The sequence below is a fragment of the Tupaia chinensis genome, unplaced genomic scaffold (genome assembly GCF_000334495.1).
Source record: "Tupaia chinensis unplaced genomic scaffold, TupChi_1.0 Scaffold000387_1, whole genome shotgun sequence".
NCBI lineage: Eukaryota > Metazoa > Chordata > Mammalia > Scandentia > Tupaiidae > Tupaia > Tupaia belangeri.
Window position 1 is genome coordinate 2,607,586 of NW_006159889.1, and position 16,182 is coordinate 2,623,767.

At 43.9% G+C, this 16,182-nt stretch overlaps 1 protein-coding gene and 1 pseudogene across 2 annotated transcripts in view; one reads left to right on the forward strand and one right to left on the reverse strand.

Moving 5' to 3' along the window:
* Positions 1–16,182, reverse strand: part of EIF2B3 (eukaryotic translation initiation factor 2B subunit gamma) — a 116,688-nt gene that overhangs the window by 18,592 nt on the left and 81,914 nt on the right. For both annotated transcript variants that reach the window (XM_006153803.2, XM_006153802.2), the window contains 2 exons: positions 6,981–7,108; positions 3,179–3,363 (listed from right to left, as the gene is read on the reverse strand). In XM_006153803.2, the coding sequence (XP_006153865.1) occupies positions 3,179–3,363; positions 6,981–7,108 (313 nt within the window). The remainder of the gene's footprint in view (positions 1–3,178; positions 3,364–6,980; positions 7,109–16,182) is intronic.
* Positions 4,339–6,962, forward strand: LOC106735436 (heterogeneous nuclear ribonucleoproteins A2/B1-like; annotated as a pseudogene).

Genomic DNA, 16,182 nt, shown 5'->3' on the forward strand with positions numbered 1-16,182 from the left:
AAAAAAAAAAAAAAAAAGAAAAGAAAGGAGGCTTGATGAGAGCAAGAACACCTTAAGTCCTGACAACTGTCATCCTAGGTTCCTATTCACCTCCCGGACCAACATGGCATGCATGAGTTGAGGACGGGAGCAACGTTGGACAAATTTCATAATCAGGATGGAACCTGAGAAAGCATCCATGTTCTTCACCAGTCAAAAGAAAATGTGAGCTCTCTGGGCTTGGACCTAGTTGGCAGCGATATGGCTAAATGCACCAAGATGGTCGGCATCGTCGGTAAATACGGGATCCATTATGGTGCCTCCCTCTGGAAAATGGTGAAGAAAACTGAAATCAGCCAGCATGCCTAGTACACTTGCTCTGTCTGTGATAAAACTAAGAAGAAGAGACGGGCTGTGGGGATCTGGCGCTGTGGTTCCTGCATGAAAACGGGAGTCGGTGGTACCTGGACCTACACCACAGCTTCGGCTGTCACAGTAAAGTCTGCCAGCAGAAGACTGAAAGACCAGTAGAAGCTCCATAGACATTCGGAATATCAGTAGCCTACAATAAGTGAATTAATTTATGTACCCCCCCCCAAAAAAAAGAAAAAAAATGTGAGGGAGGAATTTATACTATTTTCTCTCCAGTATAAGAAAACTGAAACGCTGGCTACTGAGCCATTAAGAAAACACAGATAGTGCCTATTTGTGACTCTCCACTACAGGCAGATGCCAGTCAGAGCTCTGGGCGTGGTGGCCATACTAGTTGAGGGAGGCCTTGCCAGCACTGGTTACACTGGCATGTGAAGACTAATCCCCCAGCCCTTAGCCCTGGGATCTTTTTTTTTTTTGGACAGGTTTTCACTATAGGGCACGTGCGCTTGCCAGACAGAGAGAGACAGAGAGACAGAAAGCGAGAAATCACCCCCCAGGGGGGATGGCCACGCTGCATCCCTTCTCCTCCATTCTCCTCTCGGGATCTTGGGCACGCACGCACACGCGCCCGGCGTGAGTTTTAAGCCACCAGGTCCCAGACGCGAACTGCAGTCGACTACGTGGGAGTCCAGTGACATAGCCATTACGCTAACTGCTGGTCCCCAGCCCTGGGATCTTCTGTTACACTGCAGTCATGGCTTTTCAGCCCTGTCTGTTGCACAGCCCCTGGTGATGCTCTGAAGCATGCTTCCCCACCGTCAGGCTAACCAGAAACCAGTTTTTAAGCTAGCCTGATAGACTCTGGTCATAAGTGAACATGGAACTAGCTGTGACTTCTCATAAGGTCTCTGGCTTGAGATTTCCTTGGACCTATAACCCATCCAGGCTGAGGCCAGCTTGAGTTCTGAGGCTGAGGCTATACCTACCATATGGTATGGGTCCTAAGGATTCTATAACCAAGTTTTCTTCAGGGATTCAATCCCAATTTTCAACAATATATTTTATATCACTCTACCCCCCCTCCCCTCCCCAGTTTGTTCTAGAAGTCTAAAAGGACCAATGTCAGCAGCTAATCTTTTTTTTTTTTTTGAGAGGTTTTTGCTATAGGGAGTGTGTGCTCACCAGAAGGACAGAGACAGAAAGGGAGAAATCACCCCCCCCCCGGGGGGGGGGGGGACCCCCCCCCGGGGTGGGGGGATGGCCACATCGCAAGCCCTTCTCCTCCATTCTCCTCTTGGGATCTTGGGCATGCATGTACTCAGGCCCAGAGTGAGTTTAAGCTGCCGAGTCTGGGACTCAAACCATGGTTGTCTATGTGGGAATCCAGCGATATAGCTATTACGCCATCTGCTGGTCCCCAACAGCTAATCTTTTCATTCTCATCCTATTATCTTTCAATGCCACCTCAAGGCTATTCTCTCAATTATCTATCGTTCCCTATTCTGTCTCAACCCTTTTGTTGGTTTACATTTCCTTTTCCTGGTATCATCATCACACTCTTCCTTCTACCCACTGTATAATAAAGAGCTCCTCTATATGACAATAACCTCAGCCTTACTCTCTCTCTTTTTTTGAGAGAGAGACTTTTAACATAGGACGTGTGCACTTACCTGAGAAACAGAGAGACAGAAAGTGAGAAATCACCCTCCAGGAGGGATGGCCATGCCACAATCCCTTCTCTATTCTCCTGTCGGGAATTTGGGCACGCACGTACATGCTCCTGGGGTTGAGTTTTTAGTCACCAGGTCCAGGACTTGAACTGCAGTCAATTATGTGGGAGTCCAGCGATGTAACCATTATGCCACCTGCTGGTCCCACATTAGCCTCTTTACTGTCCTCTCTCTACCTTCACTAAGACCTGGCCTGTTTTTTTTTTTTTTTTTGAGCCCTGGGCTTTTTTTTTTTTTTTTTTTTTTGAGAGGTTTTCGCTATAGGGCGTGTGTGCTCACCAGACAGACAGAGAGAGACAGAGAGATAGAAAGCGAGAAATCACCCCCTGGGGGGGTGGTCATGCTGCAATCCCTTCTCCTCCATTCTCCTCTTAGGATCTTGGGCATGCACACACACGCGCCCGGCGTGAGTTTTAAGCCACCAGGTCAGGGACGCGAACCACAGTCGACTACATGGGAATCCAGCGACATAGCCATTACGCTAACTGCTGGTTCCCAGACCTGGCCTGTTTTTGAGAGTACTGTTTCATCTTCAAGGGATGCTATTAATTCTCTATCTCACAAACTACGGGGTTAAAGGGGTTAGCAAGATTCCTCATTAATGCTGTTTCCAAACAATTCTCTCTCATAGACATTCCTTCCTCAAGGCTTTGTCACCTGGCAACTCCAAACTCTGTTCCTTCACCTTCTCAGAAAGCCCCCTCTGGGTGCCTATGTTTACCCCATCAAAATAACAACTACACAGTATTAATCTTATTTATGAAGTAACTACTATAGATATTCCCACACTGAATGGAATAGGAGGAAGCTACTGAACCCACAGTTCAGAAGTTCATCTTCCTGGAGAAGTTCATGTTAGCCTTTCCTTGGAGCAACAAAGGCCCTGCCTCTGTGGACCAGGTCCTCTGCTTTCCCTCTGGCTGCACCTAGGTATCCCAGTGATCTCCCCTGACAATGCCAGGTCTTGTTCAACTTTGGGAATGAGAGGGATTCTGAACAAGTTAATGTGTATCTAATGAAGAAACAAGAGAAAAGAGTCAGTCTGTTTCTAGGGTAAGAGCTCCTATAATTCTTCTACAGAACTATCTTCTCACCTGCCTGTTTGCTTCCATGTAGAGGCCCAGTGTGCTCACTCGAGTGCAGACACCCTCCTTCATGATGTGGACGTAGCAGCGTACTTGGGACAAGTCTTCTCTCCTGCCCCCTCGACAGGCATTCCAGCAGGCATCATATGGAGCCAAGGTCAGTGTGTTGGTTTCTTTTATAAAACTATAAATATCTTCGGAACAAACACCCAAACCAATTAAGTAAATGAGAGAGATGACAGAGCAGAGATAGATGGAGTTTTGTTTTAAGAATTATTTTATTTTATTAATTTATCTTTTTTTTCTTAGATTAACCTGAGACAGAAAGTGAGAAAGCAAGCCACCAGGTCCATGATTAGAACCACAGTCAGCCATGTGGGAGTCCAGTGCCTTAACCACCACACCACCTGCCAGCCCCAGACTCAGGTGAGTTTTAAAAGACAGTGTACAGCGCATATTTCTCCCTCTGGGACTCAACCATGAAGCACAGATCCTGGGGAAATCCCACTAAAACCTGAAAGACTAAGTCAAATCAAGAGGCAATGTCCTTCCCTGTACCTCTGAAATATCATATGATAGAAAATGCTTAATAAGAGGTTCTAAAAGCAAGTTTGACTAATAATCAAGTACCACTGGGGAAAATAAATAGATGACCTTGTAAATCATGTCATAACACAAGCAGGAGGCCAGGCTTTAGGGACCAGCAATACTGGTTCTGTGCTCCTCGACTCTATGACCATATTGGGTAGCTGTGCTATGACAGAAAGAGCATATAACTTGGAGCCCAAGTACCTAGGCTGCAGCTTTTCTTTCTTTCTTTTTTAAGAATTATTTATTTACTTCCATTTATTATTATTAGTTTTAAATTTGACCATTGAGAGAGAGAGAGAAAGGGAAAGCAAGAAAGCAAGCCACTAGGTCCAGAACTCAAACCACGGTTGGCCATGTGGGAATCCAGTATTTTTAACCATTATGCCACCTGCTGGCCCTGAGGCTCCAGTTTTTCAATTCTCACAATAACCTTTTTATATCATGATAAGAAAAACGGGAGGATGATGGCATGGTGTTAAGGGTGCTAGACTCCCATGCGGCCAATCGTGGTTCAAGTCATGGACCTGGTGGCTCGCTTTCTCACTTTCCCTCTCTCTTCTCTCTCTCACTCTGTTCCTCTCTGGTCAAATTAAAATAATAAAATGTATTGAAAAAAAAAAAGGAAAGAAAAATGGAGCCCCAGAGACTGAATACCTGCTTCAGGTCACAGAGCTAAGGGGCAGAGTCAGATTTCAAACCCAAGTCTATTTGATCCCTAGTCCTATGACCTTACCCATCATGTCATACTATCTCTGTTTATTCACTTGGTAAGTATTTTTTCAGGATATCTACTACGAGCTGAGAACTAGGCCAGGGACTAAGGATATGACAGCAAATAAGACAGATCTCATCTCTAGGTCCTGAGTGGAGACAACATGGTTAGCCTCTGGTAGGACTGTAATGAATACTCCTTCATCTCTCTTCTCTTGACAAAAGAGGCTGGTTTTTATCAGAAGTAGGGCTGCCCAAAGGCTAGAGAACAGAAGTGCTGAGAAGGGGCAGGCAGTGTTTAAAAGGCAAAATAGTTCAGTGAGGAACGTAGCCAAACCAGAGTGGGGCTGGAGGCATGATTAACATGTCTCTAAAGAGCATGGTGACAGGACAGCACCAGGACGGCTCGTGTTCATCTGTGGAGAGCTCTCTCATCTTGCTTGGCTGCGGGAAATCGGGCTGAAGTGACTGAGCCCACGATGGAGAAAGAAAAGGAACAGTTCCATAAACTCTTTATTGGTGGCTTAAGTTTTGAAACTACAGAAGAAAGTTTGAGGAACTCCTATAAGAAATGGGGAAAGCTGGGAACCAGCAGTTAGCGTAATGGCTATGTCACTGGACTCCCACGTAGTTGACTGCGGTTCACGTCCTGGACCTGGTGGCTTAAAACTCACGCCGGGTGCGGGTGTGTGCATACCCAAGATCCCAAGAAGAGAATGGAGGAGAAGGGATTGCGGCGTGACCATCCCCTCTGGGGGGGGTGATTTCTCGTTTTCTGTCTCTATGTCTCTCTCTGTCTGTCTGGCGAGCGCACGCACCCTATAGCGAAAATCTCTCTCTCAAAAAAAAAAATAAAGAAAGAAATGGGGAAAGCTTACAGACTGTGTGGTAATGAGGGATCCTGCAAGCAAAAGAGCAGAGGATTTGGTTTTGTGACTTTCTCATCCACGGCTGAGGTTGATGCTGCCATGGCTGCAAGACCTCATTCAATTGATGGGAGAGTTGTTGAGCCCAAACATGCTGTGGCTAGAGAGGAGTCTGGAAAACCAGGGGCTCATGTAACTGTGAAGAAGCTGTTTGTTGGTAGAATTAAAGAAGATACTGAGGAACATCACCTTAGAGATTATTTTGAGGACTATGGAAAGATTGATATAATTGAAATAATTACTGATAGGCAATCTGGAAAGAAAAGAGGCTTTGGCTTTGTTACTTTTGATGACCATGATCCTGTGGATAAAACTGTTTTGCAGAAATACCATACTATCAGTGGACATAATGCAGACATAAGAAAGGCTTTGTTTAGACAAAAAATGCAGGAAGTCCAAAGTTCTAGGAGTGGGAGAGGAGGCAATTTCGGTTTCAGAAATTAACATGGTGGTGGAAATTTTGGACCAGGACCAGGAAGTAACTTTAGAGGAGGACCTGATGGGTATGGAAAGTGGACGTCAATTTGGGGATGGCTATAGTGGGTATGGAGGCAGACCTGGAAGTGGCAATTTTGGAGGTAGCTCTGGTTATGGAAGAGGAAAAGGAGGATATAGTGGTGGAGGACCTGGATATGGCAACCAGGGTGGGGGCTACGGAGGTGGTTATGACAGCTATAGAAGAGGAAATTATGGAAGTGGAAATTACAATGATCTTGGAAACTATAACCAGCAACCTTCTAACTATGGTCCAATGAAGAGTGGAAACTTTGGTCATAGCAAGAACATGGGGGGACCATATGGTGGAGAAACTACAGTCCAGGAGGCAGTGGAGGAAGGGGGGGTTGTGGAGGAAGGGGGGGTTATGGTGGGAGGAGCAGATATTGAGCTTCCTCCTCTTTGCCATGGGTTTCACTGTATAAATAGTAGAGGATGAGAGCCCAGAGGTAAGGAAGTAGATTCAGGTTATGGAAATAACAATGTTATGGAAACTTATCTCAGTCATGCATAAATATGCAGTGATATGGCAGAAGACACCAGAGCAGATGCAGAGAGCCATGTTGTGAATGGATTGGATTATTTAATAACACCTTACTGTGGAGGAAGGACTGTAAAAAAAAAAATGCCTTTGAGACAGTTTCTTAGCTTTTTAATTGTTGTTTCTTTCTAGTGGTCTTTGTAAGAGTGTAGAAGCATTCCTTCATTGATAATGTTAAATTTGTAAGTTTCAGATGACATCTGAAAACTTTTTAAAGATTTTCCTCAAAGTTTTGAAAAGCTATTAGCCAGGATCATGGTATAACAAGACATGTTTTCCCTTTAAACAATTAAAGTGCATATGTAGAGATAAGAAGCTGCTGTACATTTATGATTTAATAAAACAATTCTAAAGGAAAGAAAAGAACATGGTGACAGGATCTGCCTAAGCAAGAGCACCCAGAGCTCAGGGCGAGGGGTCAGCTTCCCTCTCATGCCCTGTAGATTAGAATCAAGACAGGCATCCTGGGCTGGACTAGGCTGCCCAGCCAGTTCGCTCCAAAGATGCTGCTACCTCTGCCCCATACTGTACCAACCCAAGCACTGACCTAGGGACTTCAGTTCCTTTTTCTTTAGATCCTCTTCTTTATCTTCTTGTCCCTGTTGTGAGGAAGCTGTAGAAAACTGTTTTCTCACTAGGTATGGAATCAGTTCACTCCGGATAGAAGTGATTGACCTAGGAAGAAAGAATGGCTAAATATGAGAAACCTGACTACCTGGATCCTATGAGATCAAAAACAATGCTAAGTTCCTTCCTCTCGTAACACCTTGGGACCGACACAGATCAAATGCAGCATGAATTGGGCAGTTCTGGAGAAGCAAAGGATGTGAGTTCTCCTTATGAGTCTCAGGCTGAGGGTTGGCGGGTAGCATACTGATTCTGAGAATTCCTCCCCCTGGTCAAGCCAGAAAATAGTCTTTCATAAAAGTTCCATCTACATGTTGTGTACACACACATTTATGTCAGTCTGTCTGTATTTTAACAAGAGTCCCTGACTCTTGGGAACCAGCAGTTAGCGTGATGGCTATGTCGCTGGACTCCCAAATAGTCGACCGCGGTTTGCGTTCTGGACCCAGTGGCTTAAAACTCACGCCGGGCGCGTGTGCGTGTGTGCCCAAGATCCCGAGAAGAGAATGGAGGAGAAGGCATTGCGGCGTGACCATCCCCCCTGGGGGGTGATTTCTCGCTTTCTGTCTCTATGTCTCTCTCTGTCTGTCTGGCGAGCACACGCACCCTGTAAGCAAAAAACCTCTCAAAAAAAAAAAAAAAAAAAAAAAAAAGAGTCCCTGACTCTTCACTGGGAATAAACTATGAGAATGTAGAATATTCTGGTCTTTTAAAGAATGTTGTTTCAAAAAGATTTACAAATTTTCTCCATAAACAGTTTTCATACCTTTTATCATATTAATTCTTTTTTTTGGAGAGATTTTCGCTATAGGGCGCGTGCGCTCGCCAGACAGACAGAGACATTAGAGACAGAAAGCGAGAAATCACCCCCCAGGGGGGATGGTCACGCTGCAATCCCTTCTCCTCCATTCTCCTCTCGGGATCTTGGGCACACACGCACACGCGCCTGGCGTGAGTTTTAAGCCACCGGGTCCAGGATACGAACCACGGTCGACTACATGGGAGTCCAGCAATATAACCATTACGCTAACTGCTGGTTCCCCTATCATATTAATTCTAAATTTCCTATTTTTATTGGTATTATAAATGGTGTCTTTTAAACAATTTTCTTCTTGTTGGTTTATAAAAATTCAATTTGCTTTGTATTCTGATTTTACAGCTAATGCCTTGCTGAACAATCTTATGAATTCTACAAATTTATTTGTACATTCTGATAATCACGTTATTATTAAACAACAATTTCTTTTTCTTTCTAATCCCTGCACCTTTTAATTTTACCCATTTTCATAATTTTACATTACCAGCTAAGAACTTTAATACAATGCTAAATAGAAATGCTGATGTCAATCATTCTCATTTGTTTATGTTTTTTTTTTAATTTAGTAAAGGGTGTGTATACTTGTCAGACAGAGACAGAGAGAGGCAGAGAAAGCACCTGTCCAGTGGGGCATGGTCACACTGCAATTCCTTCTCCTCCACTTCTCTTCCTTGTCAGGACTTTGGGCACACATCCCTATGCACCCAGGGTGTTCTTTTTTTGAGAGGCTTTCGCTATAGGGCGCGTGCGCGTGCCAGACAGACAGAGACACAGAGAGACAGAAAGCGAGAAATCCCCCCCCAGGGAGGATGGTCACGCCGCAATCCCTTCTCCTCCATTCTCCTCTCGGGATTTTGGGCACGCACGCACATGCGCCCAGTGTGAGTTTTAAGCCATCAGGTCCGGGACGCGAACCGCAGTCGACAACATGGGAGTCCAGCGACATAGCCATTACGCTAACTGCTGGTTCCCCCCAGGGTGTTCTTCAAGCCACTGGCCCAGCATTCAAACTGTGGCTGGCCATATGGAACCTGGCTCTCTTAACCACTAAGCCACAAAGTCAGTTCAGTTCCTGATTTTAAAGGGAATTCTATTCCTTCTATAATTTTATTATTTACAATGATGATTATTATAGATTTTTTTTTGTAGATACCTTTCATCAGGTTAAGGAAGTTCCTTTTTTTAATTTTAAGTTTATTGCCAGAGAGCATGTATGGATTTTAAGACCAGAGAAAGTGAGAGAAAAAAACTTCCAATTCTTTTTCCTCGATTTCTTTTCTTTCTGAGAGAGATTTTTGCTATAAGGCACATGCACTCGCCGGACAGACAGACAGAGATGAGAGACAGAAAGTGAGAAATCAGTGCCCGGGAGGATGGCCACACCACAATCCCTTCTCCTCCAATCTCCTCTCGGGATTTTGGGCACACGCGCACATGTGCCCAGCGTTTTTGTTTGTTTGTTTTATTTTTAAAAGGCATTGACCAGAGAGAGACAGAGAGAAGGAAAGTGAGAAAGCAAGCTGCCAGGTCCAGGACTCGAACCACGGTCAGTCAAGTGGGAGTCCAGCCACCTTAACCACCACACCGTGACCTGCTGGTCCGCCCAGCATGAGTGTTAAGCCACGGAGTCTGGGACTCAAATTGCGATTGACTACATGGGAGTCCAGCAACATAACCAGTACTCCATCTGCTGGTCCCTTTTCTCCATTTCTTTATCCCGTCAGGATATGGGGCATGCATGTGCCAGCACCCAGTATTCCAACCATGATTAGCAATGGGGGATTCAGTTCCCCATGTATAGTGCTTAACTGCTGCCCTATTGTGGCTGGCCCAGGAAGTTCTTTTTTGTGTCTAACTTGTTAAGGCCTTTTTATCAATGAATGAGTACTAAGTTTTATTAAAAATTTTTATTTTGCATCTATGAAACTCTTCTATTTTTTTCTCCTTTAATCTGTTATGGTGATGAATTATATATTTAAAAATGTTTCAATGCCAGCAGCTGTACTAGACAATGTCTGTGTATAGGATTTCTGTTCTATGTTCCCGCACAGTCGTGGAGTTACTGGTGATTTTGTTCTTTTTCAAATGATCAAATTTTATGATTTTTAGTCCTTTTTCCCCTTTAATTCATGATAGAGTATATGCACACACATGTGACAGGGAGAGAAACAGTGAGAAAGAGAGAAGGAGAGAAAGGGAGATGAGCACTCTCCACAGGGTCTGGTCACGCCACAGTCCCCTTCCTCTTGCCCATTGCATTTGGGCACTTGTGCATGTGCCCAGTGTGTTTCAGGCTGACGGAGCCAGAGACTCAAATTGCAGTCACCATGGGACATATCTGCCCCCATCTTTTATTTTTATTTTTTGCCAGAGGGCATGTGGGCTCGCCAGACAGAGCGAAGGAAAGAAACAAAGTACCCCCAGTGGGGCATAGTCTCACCATAATACCTTCTCTCCTCAGGATCTTGGGCATGAACGCACACGCACCCTGCATGTTTCTTAAGGTTTGAACTATAGTTGGCCATGTGAAATTCAGGTCCCTTAACCACTGGGCTAAGGAGCTGGCCCCTGGCTTCTCCTGAACAGAGCATTACAGCTATACCATGGCACTGGCCCAATTTCAAGAATTATTATTATTTTTTCCTTCTTATTCTTCATTTTTATCAGAGAGATGCAGAGAGAGAGAGAGAGAGAGAGAGAGAGAGAGAGAGCAAGCCACCAGGTCCAGGACTTGAACCACAGTCGGTCATGTGGGAGTCCAGCACTCCAATCACCAAGCCACCTGCCGGTCCCGGCAGTTCTTACTTCTGTGGTATTGTTATCCTGGTTTGATGCAGACCCTCTGCAAATTTATAAGGTTTTTATTTTTACTTTTTCCCTGGTGGGTGGGGACAACATATCATACTATGATCCTACCCCCACCTCAGCCAGCCCAGACCATGGGCATGCCTGCCCCCTGTGGACAGAGATCCCCGGATAGGAACCCCATGTGGGTCCAGCATCACAGAACATTGTTAATGCTGCTGCCTCTGCACATTTAAAATCCATTCTAATGACTAAACAGTTCCCAAATGGACTTCATCCTCCCACCTACTCAAGAGTGGGCTCCTTTTCACTACAAATATCATGCCTATTTACCAATGGTTATCATTGGTAAATGATGTTCACACAAAGTTACAGCTTACTTTCCTGTAATTATATCAATCTAGGCCAACACTTACAGAAGGTCAGAGCAAAGATCAGTGTGTAGAAGAACTCCCTGAAGACAGAAAAAAAAAAAAAAAAGCCTATACTACTTTCACATCTCTCAGATATAAACAGCATGCAACCTTTGCCAAGAGTTTTGGCACTCTCCTTCATTTTGGCCTTCTTGTATCCCAGGAGGGATGATACTTCCTGTGGATTTGGAAAGAAAATGTTTGGTCTAAGTGACTAGAAATCTGTAACAGGGGAAAACAAGACCTGATTCTTTTTATTTAACATTTATTTATTTATTTAAATTTTACTAGAGAGGAACAGAGTGAGAGAGAGAAAGAGAGAATGTGAGAAAGCAAGCCACCAGGTCTAGGACTTGAAACATGGTCAGCCATGTGGGAGTCCATCACCCTTAATCAACATGCCACCTGGCAGCCCTGCCTCCTATAGTTTTAAGGAGGAAGGTAGTGTGGACAGAAGTCTGACTGCTTGCTTTTTCCTATTTTTCCAAAATCCTTTCAAGAGGGCCTAGGAGGAGTCACACCCACAAACATTAAGACCATTTTTTCCCCATTTAACAGGATTCTTCCTCAATTCTGTCCTTGGTATAGTATCTTTGAGATGTATATTCAACTGATTACAGTATATTTTGCTAACCTCTTCCCAAGGCACAAAACTTCCCTTTCCTTGAGATATAGACTAAGTATTTCCTTGCAAATCTCTTCCCAGGACACAGATCTTCCCTCCCAATCACCAGCCTTGGAATTGTGAAACTCATCTATAACCTACAAGCCTCCCACCCCCAACATGCTCTGCCTCTTTGGGCCAGACCAATGGAAATCTCTTCACTAATTTTGCCTGTAAATCTCAAAATCAAATAAAAGGAACCCCTGTCCATAATCACCCCGAGAAAGGCATGTATGCCTGTTCTCTAGGCCTAGGTCACTCATATTGGGCTTGAAAATAAACTGCATTAATTATTAATTTTTACAGTTGGTTATTTTTCTGTCAATAGTATAAAGAGATGAAGCTGATAAGGTAGGCAGGAGAGCCAGATCATGGTAGCCTTCCGCATAAGTTTAGAAAGTATGGACTGAGAAGTCAGTTTTTTTCTTTCTTTCTTTTTTTTGGGAGAGGTTTTTGCTATAGGGCGCGTGTGCTTGCCAGCCCGCCAGAGAGAGTCAGAGACCGAAAGAGAGAAATTACCCCCCAGGGGGGATGGCCATGCTGCAATCCCTTCTCCTCCATTCTCCTCTTGGGATCTTGGGCACACACGCACATGCACCTACCGTGAGTTTAAGCCACTGGGTCTGGGACTCGAACCGCAGTCAACTACGTGGGAGTCCAGCGACATAGCCATTATACTAACTGCTGGTTCCCAAGTCAGTGATAGTTTTTAAGCAGAAAAGTGACACAATTGGTTTATTTCTTAGTAAGGTATTATAGCAGTATGGACAAAGGCCCAGAATAAAGAGACTGAGGACAGGGAGACCAGCTACAATACTCTTGAGATGAGAAATGCAGGCCTGAGAGAGGCGTTAATGTAGGCAGCCCAGTAACCCTGACTGCCACTGCATACTACCCACTCCTCCCTGCTCCATTCAAAGAAGTTCTTTCTGTGTGCTGCCACAGGACCACACAGACAGAATGTAGGTAGGAAGGTAAGACAGAAGTGGAGGCTGAGGAGGGTAAGGAAAATTATGACCCTGGAGCTATATAGTTCTCCATTTTTGTCTTTTTAAAAGGGTCAAATCAAACATCTTTGAAAAAATCTGTGAACCCTGGTGGCTCTTGAATTTCAATGTGATTTTCGCCTGATCCTTTGATGGAGATTAAAAATTTCCATATGAATACAAAGAATGAAACAACACTTACTCTTAGCTTTTTTCCTCCCCTTTTAATGATCTAAACCAGTGTGGGTAGCAAATGTTCCCTGACCCCCTCCATAGGAAAACAAGTCAGTTTCCTTTGAAGAAGTGGCAAAGCATGGACAGCTGGGAGGTTTCAGGGCCATGATATTTACATCAAGGAGCAAACAGAACTGTCACTGCAAGAGGCAAGCAAACCAGCCCTGGCACAGGCCCCATCAGGCAGAGCCATTCAAGGGGATCAGTGATTGAAAAAGAGGACAGAAGTCCTGCCAGGCCCCACCCACTTCTGCAAGAGCTCAGCAGTAGGTCAATTCACAAAATGCAGTTAGCTTAGCAACAAAACCCAGGACAGGGGACCAGCAGTTGGCATAATGGCTATATCGCTGGAATCCCAGGTAGTCAACTACGGTTCAAGTCCTGGAGTTGGTGGCTTAAACTCAAGCTCAGGTTCAAGTCCTGGAGTTGGTGGCTTAAACTCAAGCTCAGGGCGCATGTGACCATCCCCCAGGGGAGTGATTTCTTGCTTTCTGTCTCTGTCTGTCTTTCTGGGGAGTGCATGTGCCTGTCTCTGTCTTTCTGGTGAATGCATATACCCTATAGCAATGTGGAAAGCTATTCCCCTTTACAAAAAAAAAAAACCTCTCCAAAAGACCAAAAAACCCTTCCCCAAAAAAAAAAAAAAAAAAAAAAACCCCAAAACACAAACACCTCACCAAATTAAGAAGACAAATAATCGCTCCAAATAGGACAAAGGATTGATATTTCTAATAGAGAAATAGGTATAAATGTTCAAAAAAATATTTTCAAAAAAGTAAAAAACTAAGATGTAATTTCTCCCCGATTATATTATATTTAAAATAATCCTTATTACTGATATTAGTGCTTTGAGAATAGTTATTTATACAATCAGACTTGGAGAGCGTAAACTGCTAAAATCTTTTCTGGAAAATAATTGGCAATAGATAGCAAAAGACTTGAAGATATTCATGTTATCTCACCCTATTTCCTTTTCTGTAAACTTATCCTAAGGAAAACACCTTATGCTAAATGGATAGTTGCTTAATAATAAAATGATCGGATTATAAAACAGGATCTTTCAAAAAAGTTCTTCCTAATGTTATTTATTTAATTCAGTTTCTTTAGAGATTTTTGCTGTGGGGTGTATGCACTCGCTGGAGAGACAGAGAGACAGTGAGAAATCACGCAGGGTCAGTGACTTCAACCACAGTTGGTCACATGGGAGTCTAGCGCCTAACTAGTACGCCACCTTCCGGCCCCTCCAATGTTATTTATAAAAATAGAACAATTAACTATCTAACAGTAGAAGATAAGTAATAACTTATATAACAATATCAGACAGGCAAAAAATGTGAGTGTTAAAAAATTCTTTTTATTGCTACGGGGCATGTGCACTCATTAAGAGACAGGAAGACCACGAAACAGAAAGGGACAGGAGAAAGCACACCCAATAGGGAATGGTCCTGCTATAATCCCTTCTCCTCCATTCTCCTCTCTGGATTTTGGGCATGCATATAAACATGCCCAGCCTGTTTTTCAAGCTGTCAGGTCCAGGACTCTGCAATCATCTTAACCACCGTGCCACTGTCTGACCCTGACAGTGATCTTTCTAAAGTACAAATCTGATCCTATCTCTTTAAACTTATTTAACACTCAGGATAGTAATGACTTTTATTTATGTGCTGGGGTGGGATAGATCTTAGTGATGGAGGTGTAGGATGAGGGGGAGCATCTGGATTCTGATAATGAACTATTTCTTGACCTAAATATAGAGGCATGTTCATTTTGTGAAAATGTATTGAACCATAACACTCTTCTCAAATACTACCTCTTCTTTTTTTTTTGGAGAGGTTTTTGCTATAGAGCGCATGCGCTCGCCAGACAGACAGAGACAGAGAGAGAGACACAAAGTGAGAAATCACCCCCCAGGGGCGATGGCCACACCGCAATCCCTTCTCCATTCTCTTCTCGGGATGTTGGGCACGCACGCACACGTGCCCAGCACGAGTTTAAGCCACCGGGTCCGGGACTCGAACCACGGTCGGCTACATGGGAGTTCAGTGACATAGCCATTACACTAACTACTGGTCCCCCCATATATATATTTTTTTTTGAGAGAGAGATTTTTGCTATAGGGCAGTGTGCTCACCAGAAACACAGAGACCTGGTGACTTAAACTCACACCAGGCGCCTGTGCATGCGAGCCCAGGATCCCAAGAGGAGAATGGAGGAGAAGGGAGTGTGGTGTGGCCATCCTTTCTGGGGGGTGATTTCTTGCTTTCTGTCTTTCTGTCTCTCTCTGTCTTGGCAAGTGCATGTAGCCTATAGCAAAAACCTCTCAAAAAGAAAAAAAATAATATAGGTTTTGGGTCAGCCCCACAGCCTAGTGGTTGAGAGATGCTGGATCCCACAAGGCCAACTGCAGTTCAAATCCTAGTCCAAACAACTTGAAAAACATACTAGGTGCATGTGTGTTCATGCCTGAAATTCTTACAGGATGGAGAAATGGAGAAGGGATTGCAGCATGACCACACCTCATTAGGGGGGGAAGAGCTTTTTTTCCTTTCAATCTCGCTCTTCTTTCTGGCATGTGCCCTAGGGCAATGAAAAAAAAAAGTAAGAATTTTCCTAATTTGGAAATGAATCAAATTCTTTTGTTTTAAAAGAATTGTTTCATTTAACTTTATTATTTATTTTTTATTTATTTTTAATTTGACCAGAGAGGGACAGAGTGAGCGAGAGGGAAAGTGAGAAAGCAAGTCGCCAGGTTCAGTACTCGAAACATGGTTGGCAATGTGGGAGTCCAGCACCCTTAACCACCATGCCACCTGTTGGCCCCACGGAAATATATCAAATTCTAAACATGTTTTCCAATATTAAAAATCCAATACTTGAATAAACACACAATTATTAGATTATTAAACTTGATTTTTTTTTTAGAAGGATTTTTGCTATAGGGTGCCTATGCTTGCCAGAGAGACAGACAGAAAGCAAGAAATCACTCCAGGGTGGGGGAGGGTTGCCATGCTGCAATCCCTTCTAGTCCAGTCTCTTCTTGGGATCTCGGGAATGCATGCACACGTGCCTGGCATGAGTTTGAAGCTGCTGGGTCTGGGACTCAAACTGCGGTTGACTAAATGGGAGTCCAGTGAAGTGATCATTACACCATCTGCTGGTCCCAACCTGATTTTTTTTTTAAAGATTTCTTTTTTTTTTTTTTT